Source organism: Maylandia zebra, linkage group LG20, assembly GCF_041146795.1.
Source record: "Maylandia zebra isolate NMK-2024a linkage group LG20, Mzebra_GT3a, whole genome shotgun sequence".
Taxonomy (NCBI): Eukaryota; Metazoa; Chordata; class Actinopteri; order Cichliformes; family Cichlidae; genus Maylandia; species Maylandia zebra.
Genome location: NC_135186.1, coordinates 26,089,520 through 26,105,919, shown reverse-complemented (window position 1 = coordinate 26,105,919; position 16,400 = coordinate 26,089,520). Strand labels below are relative to the sequence as shown.

The 16,400-nt window shown below is 39.4% G+C and overlaps 2 protein-coding genes across 4 annotated transcripts in view; both read left to right on the top strand.

The window, feature by feature from the left end:
• The first annotated feature begins 1,571 nt into the window (after positions 1 to 1,571).
• kcnk15 (potassium channel, subfamily K, member 15) lies at positions 1,572 to 4,295 on the top strand. Its single transcript, XM_004546202.2, has 2 exons — positions 1,572 to 2,085; positions 2,331 to 4,295. Exons 1-2 carry the CDS (start codon positions 1,794 to 1,796, stop codon positions 3,329 to 3,331), a joined length of 1,293 nt encoding a protein of 430 aa, XP_004546259.1. The 5' UTR covers positions 1,572 to 1,793; the 3' UTR covers positions 3,332 to 4,295.
• Positions 4,296 to 11,174: 6,879 nt separating this feature from the next.
• The window catches only part of LOC143414406 (uncharacterized), a 31,217-nt gene continuing 25,991 nt past the window's right edge, over positions 11,175 to 16,400 (top strand). Inside the window, exons 1-3 of one of the 3 annotated variants that reach the window (XR_013095034.1) lie at positions 11,175 to 11,258; positions 12,482 to 12,593; positions 12,714 to 12,764. Coding sequence is in view for 2 of the 3 variants with exons in the window: in XM_076878702.1 (XP_076734817.1) it covers positions 11,248 to 11,258; positions 12,482 to 12,764 (294 nt within the window). In the remaining variant the exon portion in view is untranslated. Of the gene's footprint in view, positions 11,259 to 12,481; positions 12,765 to 16,400 lie in introns of all 3 variants that reach the window. The other 2 variants (XM_076878703.1, XM_076878702.1) reach the window with 2 other exon arrangements.

Here is a 16,400-nt window from a genome sequence, read left to right as displayed (position 1 = left end):
TGTATAAATATGACCTCACCATAGTCTACTTAATATTTTCCTGACATATTAATTTGTAGGTCTGCGGGGTTATAATAAAATACACCTTAGAGAAAACAGACAACAGGTATAACTCGATTAATGAAGCTTCTGTTTAAGTCTAAACACTTATCCTTCAACTCTGTGGGGATTGATGGGCCTTCTCGCTTTGTTCCAGGTCCTTGGGCTTTGAAAACGATGTGAATACAAGCTGTCTGGATTGATGGGTGGCTGTTGGGGCTTTGTGTTCCTCTCTTATCAGCTGAGATGTAATTGATTTATGGAGCGCTGGTTTGAATCAAAACAGGGATGTAAGTGCGCTGATTTTGCCACAAAAACAGGACCACGGAGAGCAGGTTGCTCTGTTTGACAGGAACAAAAGCACACACAATAATCCACCTGCTGCTGCCCTGTACTGACATACAGAGGATTCTTCTTGCTTAACTTAAAAAAAGGTCTAAATAAGGATAATTTATGTTGTGATGCTGTGACAACGTTATTAACGAAACCGGCTTCATTACTGTTAACTTATTAGTGTCAACCTCACTGATAGTCCAAGTCTGTGCCACTGGTACAAGTAACCATAGCAACCAGCATCACCTACAGAAAAATTTCTAGAAGCGTCTACAATAGCAGTGCTTTTTTTTCTCTTTAGCCACTGCACATGAACGCAAGAGCTCTCTCACATAAGTAACGCTCTAAGGAAACTGATTTAAAAAAGGAATTAAGATTGTATTAACTTCCGTTTGTATTTTTGACCACATTGTAATTTGGGATAAACTATATATATGTATATATTTACTTTATTCCTTCAGTCTTATTTAATTTTTACTGTTAACTTGATTCCTTAATTTTTTTGTTGTTGATATCTCTATTACTTCATTTTTCTCGCTGTTTTATTACTGATCTATTTTATAGAAAAAATCCAATACGCCAGATTTCTAAACACTGTCTTACCTGATATTTTATTTGTTTCCATGTCTTTAGCTCATGAGGACCTTTACATGTTTATTTTTTATTATTTAAGGCTTAAATTAGGCTTTCATTTTAATGTTAGTACAGTTGAATGGATTTTAATTAACTTTCGTTTAACCTGGGGATTACTTACTTCACGACCAGATGTTAGAACTTTGAGCTTTTTTTTTTTTTTTTTTTTTTTTTTAACTTTTTTAATGGTTATGTTGTTCCCCAGATTTGGTGTCTGCAAAGATTTTCAGTCATATTAAACGCACCTGAACCTTTTCCCTGCTTCACAGCCTCTTGAGCCTCCACTTAGTATGTGCAGTCACAGTGCCAGGTCAAATGTGAAATCCCACTGGTTGCTGTCCATGGTGCTGAGCAAACCTCTTCATATTAAATAGGCATAGAAATTGCTGCACATAACATAACTGAACATCCGCGAAAAATATTTGTACTTTGTGCTATGTCTTATATATCTATGTTATATAGATATACACAAACATTTTTCCTTCTTCTTCTTCTTCTTCTTCTTTATTGGTGATTGTTTTGCGCATGCGAAAAGGCGAGCTGAGGCCACTAAAACAGATAACGGCGCAGAGAGCCGATAGCTCTCGGTACGCACAGGAAAATATGCGCGTTTTAAAAACAAAGAAGACGTCTGAACCATAACACAGTCAAGAGTTAAAGGCGTTATTTTCCCACCCGCCCCTCGTGAAATTACATTTCACGCAACAGGCTGCAAAACCAATGTGGAGTCTAAGCTGAAGAACAGTACTACCTGTAACACCGTGCCCGTGCTTCCGACTTTCGTGCCGATGCCGAGAATGAAGAAGCAAAACGTCCGGACCTTGTCGCTCATCCTCTGCATGTTCTCCTACTTGCTGGTGGGCGCCGCGGTGTTTGACGCGCTGGAGTCTGAGTCGGAGAGCTCCCGTCGGCGCATCTTGGAGCAGAAGCGCAACGAAATGAAGAAGAAGTACCGCTTCTCCGAGGACGACTACCGCGAAATCGAGAGAGTAGTGCTGCAAGCTGAGCCCCATCGCGCCGGGAGACAGTGGAAATTTGCTGGCTCTTTTTACTTTGCCATAACAGTAATCACTACCATTGGTAAGTCAATGTAAGGCTTCTTCTGCTTTTTTATTTTATGTTTTTGGAAATGACGGGTGATGTGTCACTTTGCTTGCTTCGTAATTCACAGCACAACATTATTTTTTCTGCAAGAATGCAATATTTGAGGCTTGGTTTTAATGACGTGTTGATTAAAAATAGACAGTTGCTCCATGTTTTACCAACTAAGCGTTGCTTCATGATGCGTCACAGTGTCATTACATTTTCCATCTCTTTGCATTAAGGTTATGGACATGCAGCCCCTGGAACAGATGCTGGAAAGATCTTCTGCATGTTCTATGCTGTACTCGGCATTCCTCTCACTTTGGTTATGTTCCAGAGCCTGGGAGAGAGGATGAACACATTTGTCCGCTATCTCTTACATAAGCTGAAACAATGCCTGGGCTTTCGACGCACTGAGGTGTCCATGGAGAACATGGTCCTGGTGGGCTTTTTGTCCTGCATCGGAACACTGTGTGTGGGCGCCGCAGCCTTTTCCCACTTTGAGGGATGGAGCTTCTTCCATGCTTACTACTACTGCTTCATCACACTCACCACAATTGGCTTTGGGGACTTTGTGGCTTTGCAGAAAAAAGAGGACCTCCAGGAGAAAACGCCCTATGTCGCTTTCAGCTTTATGTACATTCTGGTGGGATTAACTGTTATCGGGGCATTTCTTAATTTAGTGGTGCTCCGTTTTCTCACCATGAACACTGAGGATGAGCGACGGGATGCACAAGAAAGGGCTTCAATGAAGAGAGACAGAGGCTTTTTGGATGGGACCCTGGGCCTTGGTGTTTTAGGGGAACAAAGCAGAGATAGCCACAGTGAGAGGAACAGGAGCAACATGGTGCACAGCCATAGCACACTTTTCCTCCCGATGGAGGAAGGAACCAGTCGCACCAACCTCATCTCTTCTCCGGTGGATCAGGAAAGACGAAAAAGCCCCTGCAGGCACAGGTTGCATTTCCAGATAAAGGCAGGCAGAAGCAGACAGGAGTCGAGCCTTAGCTCCCTCTGTTCCTGCATGTGCTACCGTTTAGAGATTTGCGATAGCCCTCTTATGTCCCACAGTGAACATCGTGGCTGCCACGTTAATTCTGTTTATTACAACTCAGTTTCCTACAGGATTCAGGGCTGTTCACCAAGTTCCAGGGACAACACTGGACTAACTTCGCCAGGAAGCAGGATCTCACTTGGCCATAGTTTCCGGGAGTTCCCTCATTTACGAAGAAAGTCAGTATAAGGAGCATTATTGTGTTTGCACAAACTGTAAACAGTATTTTCAGAGACACTGTATTTTGTGTTACTTCTCCTTTGTGCATGAAGACAATAGTTCTGTTTAGTAAATAAGTTGTCTGTTGTGGCTATTGAAAATAATTTTATTTCTAAAGCGAGAAGGATTTTTTTTCTTTTTTTCTTTACTTTCACTGTTTTTTTTTCTGTTGGTGATTCTGCTGTTTTGCATGCATGTTAGGCACAGTGCAGTGCATGCTAAAGAGAATGTATAGCACAAAAGGTGACTGCACGAGTGCCATGTAAAGATGTAAAAAGTCAGCCTTTTTAATCTACACTTTTAATCAAAAGTATTTTGGCTATGAGGGTTATGACTGTATAACTGTTTGGTGAAGATATGTGAACAATCCTCAGTGGAATTTGCTCCTGGTTTGGAGAGAATTAAATTTTTCGTGCCATAGATGGAAGATGTCATAAAAAAATAAAATAAAATTCCCCACTTGCCCCTGTGGGCGGTCAATCCTTCAAGCTCGGGTCCTCTACCAGAGGCCTGGGAGCTTGAGGGTCCTGCGCAGTATCTTAGCTGTTCCCAGGACTGCGCTCTTCTGGACAGAGATCTCCGATGTTATTCCCGGGATCTGCTGGAGCCACTCGCCTAGCTTGGGAGTCACCGCACCTAGTGCTCCGATTACCACGGGGACCACCGTTACCTTCACCCTCCACATCTTCTCGAGCTCTTCTCTGAGCCCTTGGTATTTCTCGAGCTTCTCGTGTTCCTTCTTCCTGACTTGCTGTCATTCGGAACCGCTACATCGATCACTACGGCCGTCTTCTCATGTTTGTCTGCCACCACTATGTCCGGTTGGTTAGCCACCACCATTTTGTCCGTCTGTATCTGGAAGTCCCACAGGATCTTAGCTTGGTCATTCTCCACCACCCTTGGGGGCATCTCCCATTTTGACCTCGGGACTTCCAGGTTATAATATATATATATATATACACATATAAATGCCTTAAGGAACTTTGACCAAGCACATGACAAATGTGGCTTTTTACTCATCGAGCATTGCAGGTGTGAAGTGGGATGCACTGCTGCACTCTGATATAAAGAAATTACGCTTGTTAGAGGACTAATCTGAATGTAGCACACAACAGAAACGTATATGTAGCAGGTTTTTAGTGAAACTGGAAAACTTTTTTTTTTAGCAAAGGAAGTGCTGTTTCTTTGTAGACTTGATTTGTATTCAATGTGAATGTCTGTTTTATTGTTTTATTAAACCAAAGAAAAGGGCCATTAAATGAGTGGCTTCTTTTTCTTTACTTTTTTCAAACTTATTGTTCATCAAACAAAATCGCTCCTCTTTGTATGCAGTTATTTTCCTTCACTTGTCTTCCACTGATCAGTTTTTAATCTACTGGAACATCTCAATATGTGGTAAGAAGAAAAGAAAAAAATAAGCAGGAAAGAAGCAGTTTTCTCTTTGTTGACTTCCCTTTATCTGCAGAAACATATCTGAGCAAAGGCATATAAAAAGGTGCCTTAATGAAGGCACTTACTGTGGTGATACTTCATCATTTGTTAAGATGGTATAGGGTTTACATAAAGAAAAAAACAACCTAGTCCATTGGCTTATTTATTTTAGGCCAGTAGACAAGATTAAAATTAGACAAATTTATTTGAAATATCAAGATTTTTTAGTTCTCTGTGTTATGTCAGCTTCAATATATCAAGTGCATGCTTTACACTCAATTACAGCTGTTAAAGCACTGGTAACATAAATATTTTTGTTAATCTGTATCCAGTTTAACTGTACCTTCACCATTTGTTTGTTCTGCAACTCATGAAACGGTTGCCCAGTTGTGTTAAAAAATTTGAAGGTATTTCACAATATCATCCATCCATCTAAACTACCATAGGGTGTGAGGCAGTGTTCACTCTGGACAGGTCAGCTGTCTGTCCAAGGTGGATAAACTACCAACTGCAGGCTGCTGACAAATGGAAATCTATGGCCAATTTACCCAACATGAGGCAACAGTGCAAATCAACAGCATACTGTGGTGGAATTTAATAAAAGTAAGCCTATATTTATGCTTTGTAACTTACTTGATCCAGTTACTGGAATTACACTGAGCCACTGAAATTCTGATTCAGTGAATGCACTTTACACATTGTTTACTTTGTGTACTGCATAGATTTTACATTACATTACATTAAGAAAATTAAGATGTATTATTAAACTGCACCGTTCTGCTGTTAGATAATAAACTACCTAATAAATAGAAATATATTAAAAAAACAAATAAAACAAAAATAGTTTCTGAATGCTCTCTTCATCATGTCACCATGTGTGACACACACACGCACACATACACTTATATATACACTGTAAAAAAGTTTAAATTACATACATATTATATTAAAACACCACCCCCAAAAGCAAGTTAATAACTACCTGTGGACTTAAATACATATGAACTATTCATATGTAGTTCCCTTGAGACTATTGCATTAAATCCAGCCCAGGAGCCCTTTTATGTTATTTATACTTCTAACTCTCCTGAGTACCCCTGTCTATTTGAGATATGGAGTAAATCAAAAGTGGCAATAAACAACAAAAATAATAAATAAAACTACATTCTCGAGTGGAGCACCCAATATTTCAAGCCATTAAACACTACGTCTTCTCCACTGTCATGAGATAAAATCACATTACGTGTCGTAATGTCTGCCCATTGCCTCCATTTGCTATTTTTAAAACCTGTTTTTGGTTTGGAATGGGAAACCAGAAGTCATAAAGTCTTTACATAAGTGTCCCTGAGCTTACATTTCAAGCCATCTGTTGGTCTGCTGGAACAGAAAGCTACTTTACATATAAATGTAAAACTGATTGGGCAATAGAATCTGAAATGGTGATTGGTTCTGAAATGCCATCTGCTCCTGCTGCTTGTGAATGCACACAATGGCATTTACGCTCTTTCTTATATTGTCACATCACTAAATCTCATCCTTTCTTCGCTGAGTACAACAAGCCCAATCACACAATTTGTTTGTCTCATACTTTAGAATATGAAGTATTTTGATCTTTCTGTATGGCAGAGAAAACGGAGGGGAAATCTGCTACAATACCTTTGACAAGGGGGCCCTCTAAAGGTGGTAACAGTTTTTGGAGCTATTTGAAGTAAGTAAAGTCATAAAAAACCTTTAGCCACTGGGGGGCAGTGTATGTCTTTTAAAAGGCAGTGAACCCCCTGATGTTTTCATCTGTTAAAGTGTAGCTTGAGTAAACTCAGATATACTGAACAGGATCATGCACTCCAACCCCCCCCCCCCCCCCCCCCCCCCCCCCTCATGACACGTACAGACATGTCATTATTTTGTCATTTTTATGAAAATTGTGTTTTTATCTGATATCTATAGGGTTGAACTATATAAATCAAGAGTCTAGCAATCTAAAAACTTAAGTGTGTTTGGGTTTGCACTATCAAAGACATTAAAAAAATGCAGCACAAGCAGCTTGTTAGTCAGTACACCGACATCAGAAATCACACCTCCTACTGTTACCCCCTAGAGCTCGACAATCTGTACAGAAAATGACACGGTCTATAATCTGACCCCCAATTCGGTTGAGGAAAAAATCATGGAAACCCAAAGGATTCCCAGGAGAGTTCCAGTAGGAAAGAATCGGAAGGAATCTTTGGAAGAAAATGGGGAAAGAGGATGGATCCTTCAGACATGCAGCAGAGGTCACACGAACAGAATTTATTGATAGTATACACGGAATACAAGATGACAATATTATTGATGAATTGTGAAACGATGGAAAATATGGATCCAGGAGGACAAACGACTTCCAGCTCTTGCTTAACAGGTATGCCAGGTACGGGTATACCTGATCCAAAAAGGATATAAAAAAAGAATGTACAGAAATATACCTTTCACACTTATGGGAAAAGAAAAGATACACCCTGAGGAACTGAGAGCTGAGAGACAAACAAAGGAGAGGCAAAGATGTGAGTTTTATTACTTTGTATCGAAACAATGATCAAAAATAATAACCTGCTACATGTCAGTATTTTAAAAGGTTACATTATTTCCTTTTGAATTCTATTCAGTTTTATTAATACAGAGCCAAATCACAACAGCAGTTGCCTCAGCGGGCTTTATATTGTAAAGTAAAGACCTTACAATAACACAGAAAAAACCCCTGACGATCAAACAACTTCCTTTGAACAAGCACTTGGCAACAGTGGGAAGGAAAACTTCTCTTTTAACAGGAAGAAACCTAGGGCAGCAGCAGGCTCAGGAAGGGGCAGCCATCTGCCATGACCGGTTGGGGGTGAGGAGAGGGGTAGAGGATAAAAAAACATACTGTGGTAGCTAGCCAGAGATTAAAAATAACTAGTGATTAAATGCAGAGTGGTGTATGAACACATGGTGAAAGAGGTGAGTGAAGAAGAAACAGTCAGGGCATCATGGGAGGGCTCAAGCCATCTAGGCCTACTGCAGCAACTAAGAGTGAATACAGGGTCGCCTGATCCAGTCCCAACTATAAGCTTTACCAAAAACGAAGGTTTTAAAAAGCAGAGAGGATGTCTCATCCCCAAATCCATACTGGGAGCTGGTTCTGGGAGAAGGGCCTGAAAGCTGAAGGTTCTTCCAATGTCACCATTACGACACATAGACGTAGCTCTTCTTTTTACTATCGAGTCTCAGTTACTTCACTGAACATGTATGTAACATATGTGTATGTTACAGATAAGGTATTCTAAACAAATACCCAATGAAAAAATGTAATGAAACTGAGGATATGATTGCTCCATGCATGCCTGCGTTCAGTAGCAGTGCCTGTAGTGTTTCTTACCATGTGGCGAGTTAGCTCTGCTAATACTGACAGTGATAACGAAACTCAGAACAATGTTATATATTGGTTTTATTGATACTTTTGACAAGATAAATTAAACCCATTTTCAGCCACAGGAATGTTGCCTCAAATGTCATCTCACATGCCCCCAGGAACAGACACTCCCCCACATCCCTTTAACTGTCAAGTGTGAGTGTTACACAGAGACGTATAGAAATGTACAGATGTAAGGTGATATTGCTGAACGTGCTGCTGTACTGTACACATGTATATACTTTCTCTTTGACTGGCCACGTTGCCATAATTACATTTGATTATCAATATCTGTCGGATCAACATCTGTAGCTATCGTTTCTAATCCACTGCACAGTTCTTACTGAATCCATCGATTTAAATATCAATTTTCCAGGAACCAGTTATCAAATGAACTGCATGAGTAGTACAAAGAAAGTATTGGCTTTAAACCAGGACATGATTAATTTTACGATGATGGAACAAAGCCAAGATGGCCAAACTTTTAGAACATGGAACATAAAACAGCTAGAAATATGACAGGGTGTGCTATGGATGGCCACTTCACACGTCTCATTTGGATGTCTCTGGATAAGAGGTTTCAGTTGAATTAAATGAATTTAAATAACCTCAGATTAAGCGTATTGCTAATTAAATTTTTTTTTGTACTGTACATTTTCCATTCTATCCGAAAGGTAAAATTTATCCCGGCTGAAGTGGGCTGAAACAGAGAGAGTGATATTTCTCTCCTAACACATCAGTGTTACATAAACCCAAGAAAACTCCCCGCGGTGACAGGAGAATCCCTTCATCCTATTTTATGATCCGCCCAAACAATTTTGGGTTTTACAAGGTTTCTTGTGCCTGAGGACATGGATCAAAGTAAGGTGCTACATCTCCTGCTAAAATGAATGATCTTGAAAGGGATAATCAAATAGAGACTCATCAAAATAGGAGATGGTGCTGGTAGCATTTGAAAAGCTTATTATACTTTTGTGATGGTCACTGCAAATTAATTGAAAATTTGAGTCTTTTGAAATGTAACGGGAGGCCGGCGCCTTAGGTCTAAGACCCCCCCCGTTCTAGGAAGTGAATACATAATTAGCATTCACCATGCAAAAAAAGTTTTGGTCACTTTATTGTTCTGTCTTCAATCTAAGCTCACGTGGATAATGGGGCTGCTTTAAAGCATCTGTTCTCTTTAGCAGCTGATGATGGCAAGAAAACATGCATCAAAGACTTTAAAGCCGAATCTCTCCTTCCATCACTCAGCAAACTCCTGCCTGATGTAAAGCATTTTTGTGACTCCTGTCTGTGAAAAGCGCTATAAAAATAAATAACGCTTTCTCGCTTGCTTGATCTCTTTAATGTGAGATGTGACACTGATGATGAGGAACATGTGCCGCATACAGCCCAGGGCCTCTATAAATCAAACTATAGACGTATCCTAGAGGACTGCAGTACAGAAACAGGGAGCACACTCCATATTTTGATGGATTATTGGTTTGATAATTTGATAGGATTAACGCAACTTTCTTTACATGCATGGGTCGCAGGCAACGGTTCCTGTTCCAGTTTGTTTTTGTTACAGTGTTATCCATTTTCCTTTATAATTATATGTCTGTTTGTATTTCCAATATATTAAATTATAATGAAATTCAAAATCATACACATGCACATTTTGGTTTCTTCTAGACTCATTCTAACTTTCTAACTTTTCCTTCTGGATTTTCCTGCAAGGATTATTGCATTACTAAAGTTTGAATTTATTCTTATGTTGTTTATTTAGAGCAGGAGAGTGCAACACTGATATACACCCATCCCCCCTCCCTTTCCAAATGCCTTTGATGCTTGTCCCCTCCCGGGGAAGATGGCGGTCGACTGGACCAGCGCAGATATGCTGCAGGACCGGACCCGCCCCTGTTGCTTGTCTTGTGTTTCTATGGTGTATTGATAGTCATGTGCTTTTTGTATGCGCTGAGGTGTTTTTTTTCTGTTCTCAAACTGATCTCCCTGTTGGAGCTCAGTCTGGGGGGAGATCTTTTTTCTCCTCGTCTTTCCTCATGTTGTGTATTTTCCATTGTTATACCTCTCTGACCTGTCTTCCCCATGTGATGTTTGTGTAATGTATGTATGGTTGGAAGGGTAAGATGGCGCTGGCACGGCTGGCAGCCTTAACCCGATTTCCCTCGGGATGAATAAAGTATGATCAATCAATCAATCGATCAATCGATCAATCAATCAATCAATCAATCAATCAATCAATCAATCAATCAATCAATCAATCAATCAATCAACATATAGTCCGTGTGATAGAACTGGTCTGTTGGACCGCTTGCCAACGTGTGAAACTGCAGAGAACTAAGGCCTAAATTTTGATCTTCCCATCCTCTTATATTAGAAAGCATCATTTTTCAAGGTGTTATCCGTGGATCAAGCCATGAGAATGGTGGCCTGAGCTGTTAATAACCAGAGGTTTAAGTCATTGTGAGCTTTATAGCCTTCTTATTGACAAAGACGTTTTCAATTGCCTGAGAAATCACGATGCAGTAAGACTGTTTAGCCAAGGAGCCGCGCCCAAGCTTTTAATGTATTTACGAGGTCCATGAACTAAAATGACTTTGACACCCCTGTTTAAGAGTATTGTTATGTATATATATATAGAGAGACAGGCATTACAAATGCTGTGGTGTACATATAAACAACATATGTATTATTTTTGGGAGTTTGATGGTTACAGGACCAGAGCTCAAGCATATGCACTATTTTTTTCTATTAGGAATCCAAAGGACCCTTTTGATGGTCTTTTAATTAACAGAAGCACACGTAGTCGCAGAAACTAGGAAGGGGATGAGCTTTTAATAAAGATGAATCAGTCATGCAGCTTTCGTAGCCACCACTAAGAGGCAGTGACACACTAGATAGCTTACACAATGCACCTCCTATGTTTGCCCAGCTGTAGCTTGTGTGCTGTCATTACCCCAACCGCCCCACTTCCCCCCAAACTCCCAATCTCCCCATCCTCTTTACTATTGCCACTACTGAGCTAAGCATGAGATGGAGGTAAGTGATGATGAATAACAATCAGGGTCTTCCTAAACGGATACAAAAGGAAAAGCCAATATTAATGTGATTTTTTTTAATGTGCTAAATCTTTCATCATTCATTTCAATACAAATGTTGACAGAGCACATTGTAGCAGGGGCTCAAACACCACAATAATTAAACACTTACTTCAAATAGATATGTGAGCAAATGAATAGGACACCAACACGCATACACACGTGCAAAAATGACAAAGTAATCTCATCCATCCTGCTAAATTCTCTGCAGGAAAGTCATTAATGGTTTTAAATGAGGACGAGCTGCCACTGATAGAACTGATCCATGTGTGAAATGGAGTTAAGTGGATGAGGATGACAAGTGGAATATTTTATAGCCAATTCTCATTGCTCATGGTGGCAGTGTAAATGATGCTTTTTTGTCTAGGCCTACTGCTTGGTGGTTAACAAATGACACTGACAGCTCACATTTTACTTGTCTTTGACAAATATTCAAGAGTCATCTTCATCACATGACTTTTAAATCTCCATTGTCATCTGACAGAGGTGGTGCCGGTCACTTGTCACAGGTGAAGGAGGTAAAGCCGTCCAATATAATCCAACCAAACTTGTTACTTTGTGGGGAAACCTCGGCTCTGGAGGTTGTCTATTAATCACAGGGTTGGAGTACTTGAGGAGACAACACCTCCTCCTGTCAAAGTGTCCTTGAGCAAGAAATTGAACCCCGAGATCCTCCCACTGGGAAGGTCGGCGTCTTGCATAGCAATTCTGTCACCATTTGTGTGCCAATGTGTGATCAGAGGCCATTTGCATTCTTGTACTTTTGCTCCACTACATTTGAAGGAAAATAAATATTTTTTTATTCCACTTTCAGCTTCTCACGGGTTACTGTAAAAACTGAGGTTTTACATAAAATGCATTCCCACAAATTGTGCACATAAGTGAAACCATCTGAAAAAAGGGCCATTAAGAGTACTTTTACTTTTTATATGTTCATTTTACTTATATTCTTTTATATGTTTTTAAATACATTTCTACGTGCCTGACCTTTACCTGCAATTACGTTCAATCTGTAGTTTTGCACGGTCCACTCTTTACAAGCAAAACAGTCACATCACCATGTTACCAGTTACTGTATTAAACTTTCATTTTAAATACTTGAGACTTTAGGGTTAAAAAATAGATTTTTTAAAACATTTTTCTTCTTTTTGTTGGTCCTTTCAGGGTTTGCCATAGCATCCTCTGCAAGTCCTTCTTCACTACATCCATGAATCTTCTTTGTGGCCTTCCTGTTTTTCTTCTGCCTGGCAGCTCCGTCTTCAACATCCTTCATCCAGTATATGCACTATCCCTCCTCTGCACATGCCCAATCCATCTCAGCCTTGCCTCTCTGTGTCCCTGTGATATACTAATTCTAGTCCTTTCTCTTCTGGTCACTCCCAATGAAAATCTTCAGATGGACCCCAGGTGGTGCTCAAGCACCAGCCCTTCTGGTCTTTTTCACTTGGTAAGTTCAATTTTTTCAAGAGTTTTTTCCCTCAATTTCTATTTTATAATTTTACTTTTGGTCCGTGGCATCAGTTCCTAATTAAAAGCTTAAAAACCTCTTTGGCAATTCATTGTCATCGTAACCAGGTATGCACAAGAAAAGTCGTAAGGCGCAGCATTATGTGTCTGACCTGCTTTTATGACAATAAGGCGATGGTAGCATTTAGCCCAGATACACCCTTGCTTGCCACTGTTATGAAATTAAAATACTATTACAACATGTCAATACAGTTAAACATAAACAACAAGAGTCCACCATAAGCCTTTAAAAAGCAAGCTAGTCTGATTGAAAATGTACAAGTGAACTCTGTAAGGACCTTTGTGTGACAACAGAAAGAATTCATCAATGCAAATATTTGGATGTCAGAAACACTGGGCCTTGACTGATCCGCCTGGACTCCCACATGTCAACTTTTTCGGAATTTCCATTATTCTTTCACCATTTTCTTAGCTTACGGGTGTAGCCAAAAATCTCTTGGATTATTATGAACTCATGAGCACACACTGCGTCGGATGAAATCAAAGTACATACATCCAGTTGCAGTGGGTGTACAATAGTGATGTGTTGGTCATGAACGAAATGGCTCTTAGAGACGACTCTTTGAAGTGAACGATGCGAGCCGCACATTTTTTCTGCTTCACTCTGCACATGAGCCTTGTGCTTGCGCTGAGCAGAGGGGAAGGGGCGGTAGTTACACTCGAGGTAGCAGAGAAAGAGACCCAGGGACAACATCAAGAGACAACATCATCACTTTAGAAAGGTATAGTAATCATCCACGACTATTTTCAGTAGCAGATGATAAAGGATTCAGAAAGTTTATTCATGCAGTGAATCTTATGTATGCAATTCCAAGGAGGAAAACACTCTCCCAAAAAATCATCCCAGGCCTATATGACAGAGAAAGTGCATCTTCTTTTTGTTTTGCATATTTTTTGCACATATTTTATTGTGCTGTGGTTTGCAGTGTTTTCTGTTGTTTCACTTTAAATTTGTTTAAAAGGAAAAAGCTGAAAATTTAAATATTTAAAAATTTAAATGTAAATAGTTGGATTTTCTGTTTATAATTTATTTATTACATTTTATGTGTATTGAATAAATAAAAGTTTATTATATTTATTAATAAACATATATAAATAAAACCACGTTTGTTTTTTTTAATTAGTAATTCGTTTTGTGCATAATTTTATATTGTTGTTGATAATAAATTAACTAAAGCAACAAAACAACCTGAAGAGCCGGTTGGGAGCCGAAAGAGCCGGCTCTTTTTAGTGAGTCGGTTCTCTAAAAAGAGCCGGAATTCCCATGTACAAGCGAACCACATGTCTCTAGCTGTGGGCCCTCTATGATGAAGAGCAATCTCTCAGAGCAGGCTGTATGTTACCAGCAAAATGAAAGAACTCCCAAAGTTCATGTGCAAGTGATTCTTTATCATTTTCCACTCTATATGAGGCCGTATAGTTTACAAAATTAACATAATGCTGTAAATAAGTCTTGAAAGTAGCGTTTGAAACTGAAATCCTGAGAAAAGCGTTTACCGGGGTCAGGTATAGTGATGGGATTTCCAGCTCTTTTTAGAGAACCGGCTCTTTCGGTTTGGCTCACTAAAAAGATCTGGCTCCTTCGACTCCGAACCGGCTCTTCAGGTTGTTTTGTTGCTTTAATTAATTTATTATTATCAATAATATAAAATTATGCACAAAAGGAATTACTAATGTAAAAAAAAAGTGGTTTTATTTATATATGTTTATATATAAATATATGCGGTGCCTAGAGACAAAACACGTACAAACTCCAAAAAGCACATACAAACTCCAAAACACATTTCTAGCATGAACTGAACTTCCAAAACAGTGCTACCTAGATCACTTAAATTACACAATTGAAAGCATGAAAGCACATGTGTATTGTTTGTGTATTTATACACAAGCATTTATATATAGTCAAATCCTTAAAAAAAAAAAAAAGTTCATTTACCTGTTATTACCACACACCAAATCCGGTCGTTGGTACTTGATGGCTTATGTAGCCACTAGGTAACAAAAGCTCAACACATAAAATGTAATAAATAAATCAAATAATACAAAAATCAACTATTCACAATTCAACTTTTAACTATTTAAATTTTCAGCTTCTTCCTTTTACAAATTTAAAGTGAAACAACACAAAACACTGCAAACCACAACACAATTAAATATAAATTATAATGTGAAAACAAAAAGAACATGCATATTCTCTGTCATATGGGCCTGCATGAATAAACTTTCTGAATCCTTTATCATCTGCAACTGAAAATACTAGTTGTGGATGATTACTATACCTTTCTAATGTGACGTTGCTGTCCCTGGCTCTTTCTCTGTCTCTCCCTCCTGCTCTGTTCCTGTGCTACTGAGTGTAACTACCGCCCCCTGCCCAGCGTAAAGCACAAGTGCGAGAGAGAGGGTGAGAGAAAGAAAAAAAAAAACCCATGGCTCGCGATAAGGAGCCGGTTCGCGTCGTTCACGTCAAAGATCCGGCTCTAAGAGCCATTCCGTTCGTGACCGACACATCACTAGTCAGGTAAGGGAGCTGAAACCAGAACACTTGCCCCCTGCTGACCATTAGGAATAATGCAAGCTCAAGGTAGCTCTGCACTGGCTAAATTTATAGTTAATATAATTAATAGACAACAGAAAAATATATATTTTTTCAGATATTTCAATAGAGAGTTTAAAAAAAAACCTTTATTCTTTATTTAAACAGGAAAATTAAAAATATATATATTTTAAGTGTGCCCTGGCTGAGATAGACAGACAAACAACCAGCAGTGGCTGCATTAAATTAAATGTAAATACATTGTGGTAATTTTACTTTGATGTAACTAAAGCAAGTGAATGATCAGAATACTGTTTCCATATTTGTGTACATGTGCTTAGTAACTGATCATTATTCTCCTACACACACACACACACACACACACACACACACACACACACACACACACACACACACACACACACACACACACACACACACATATATCACCAGCACAATCGATCCAACAGGCTGACGCTCCTCATCCTCTCATCCCAGTGCCTCATGTTGGTCTCCGAGCAATTAGCCTGCTTGCATCCCAGTCAGTACACAGCACATATGTGGCTAATCTCTCTCTCTCTCTTCACTATCTCTCTTTCCTTTATCGATTCTTTTATCTCCCGCTGGACATGTTTCTTTCTTTCTTTTTGCTCAGAGCTTGACACACATAACTGGAGGTGTGACAGGTTTTTACAGCTTTTACACAAATACCCTTTATTTGCCTGTAAAGGGCTGTTGTTGGGAAGTCGGTAATGGATGTATGCGTCTAAGGCTGTCAAATCCTTGCCGTGTGTGTGTGTATAGGAATGTGTGGTGTGTGTGTATGTTGTTTGTGTAGGTGTGTGTTGCAGAGACATTTCTTTTGCAGAGCTGTCGTAAAAAATAGACATTCACTGCCCCAGAGAGAGAAGCCATTTCTGTTTCATAGACAAAAAGGTTTCTGGACTCTTTAGAGATAACAGCTTTATATGGGAATATATAGCAGTAATTGTCTCTGACAGCATGAGCTTCTTTATATGGTCT

Excerpts from the sequence above, each read along its gene's own strand:
- kcnk15 (XM_004546202.2), top strand. The coding sequence starts at position 1,794 with ATGCCGAGAATGAAGAAGCAAAACGTCCGGACCTTGTCGCTCATCCTC. Across the intron at positions 2,086-2,330 it reads AACAGTAATCACTACCATTG|GTTATGGACATGCAGCCCCT; the intron begins GTAAGTCAATGT and ends CTTTGCATTAAG.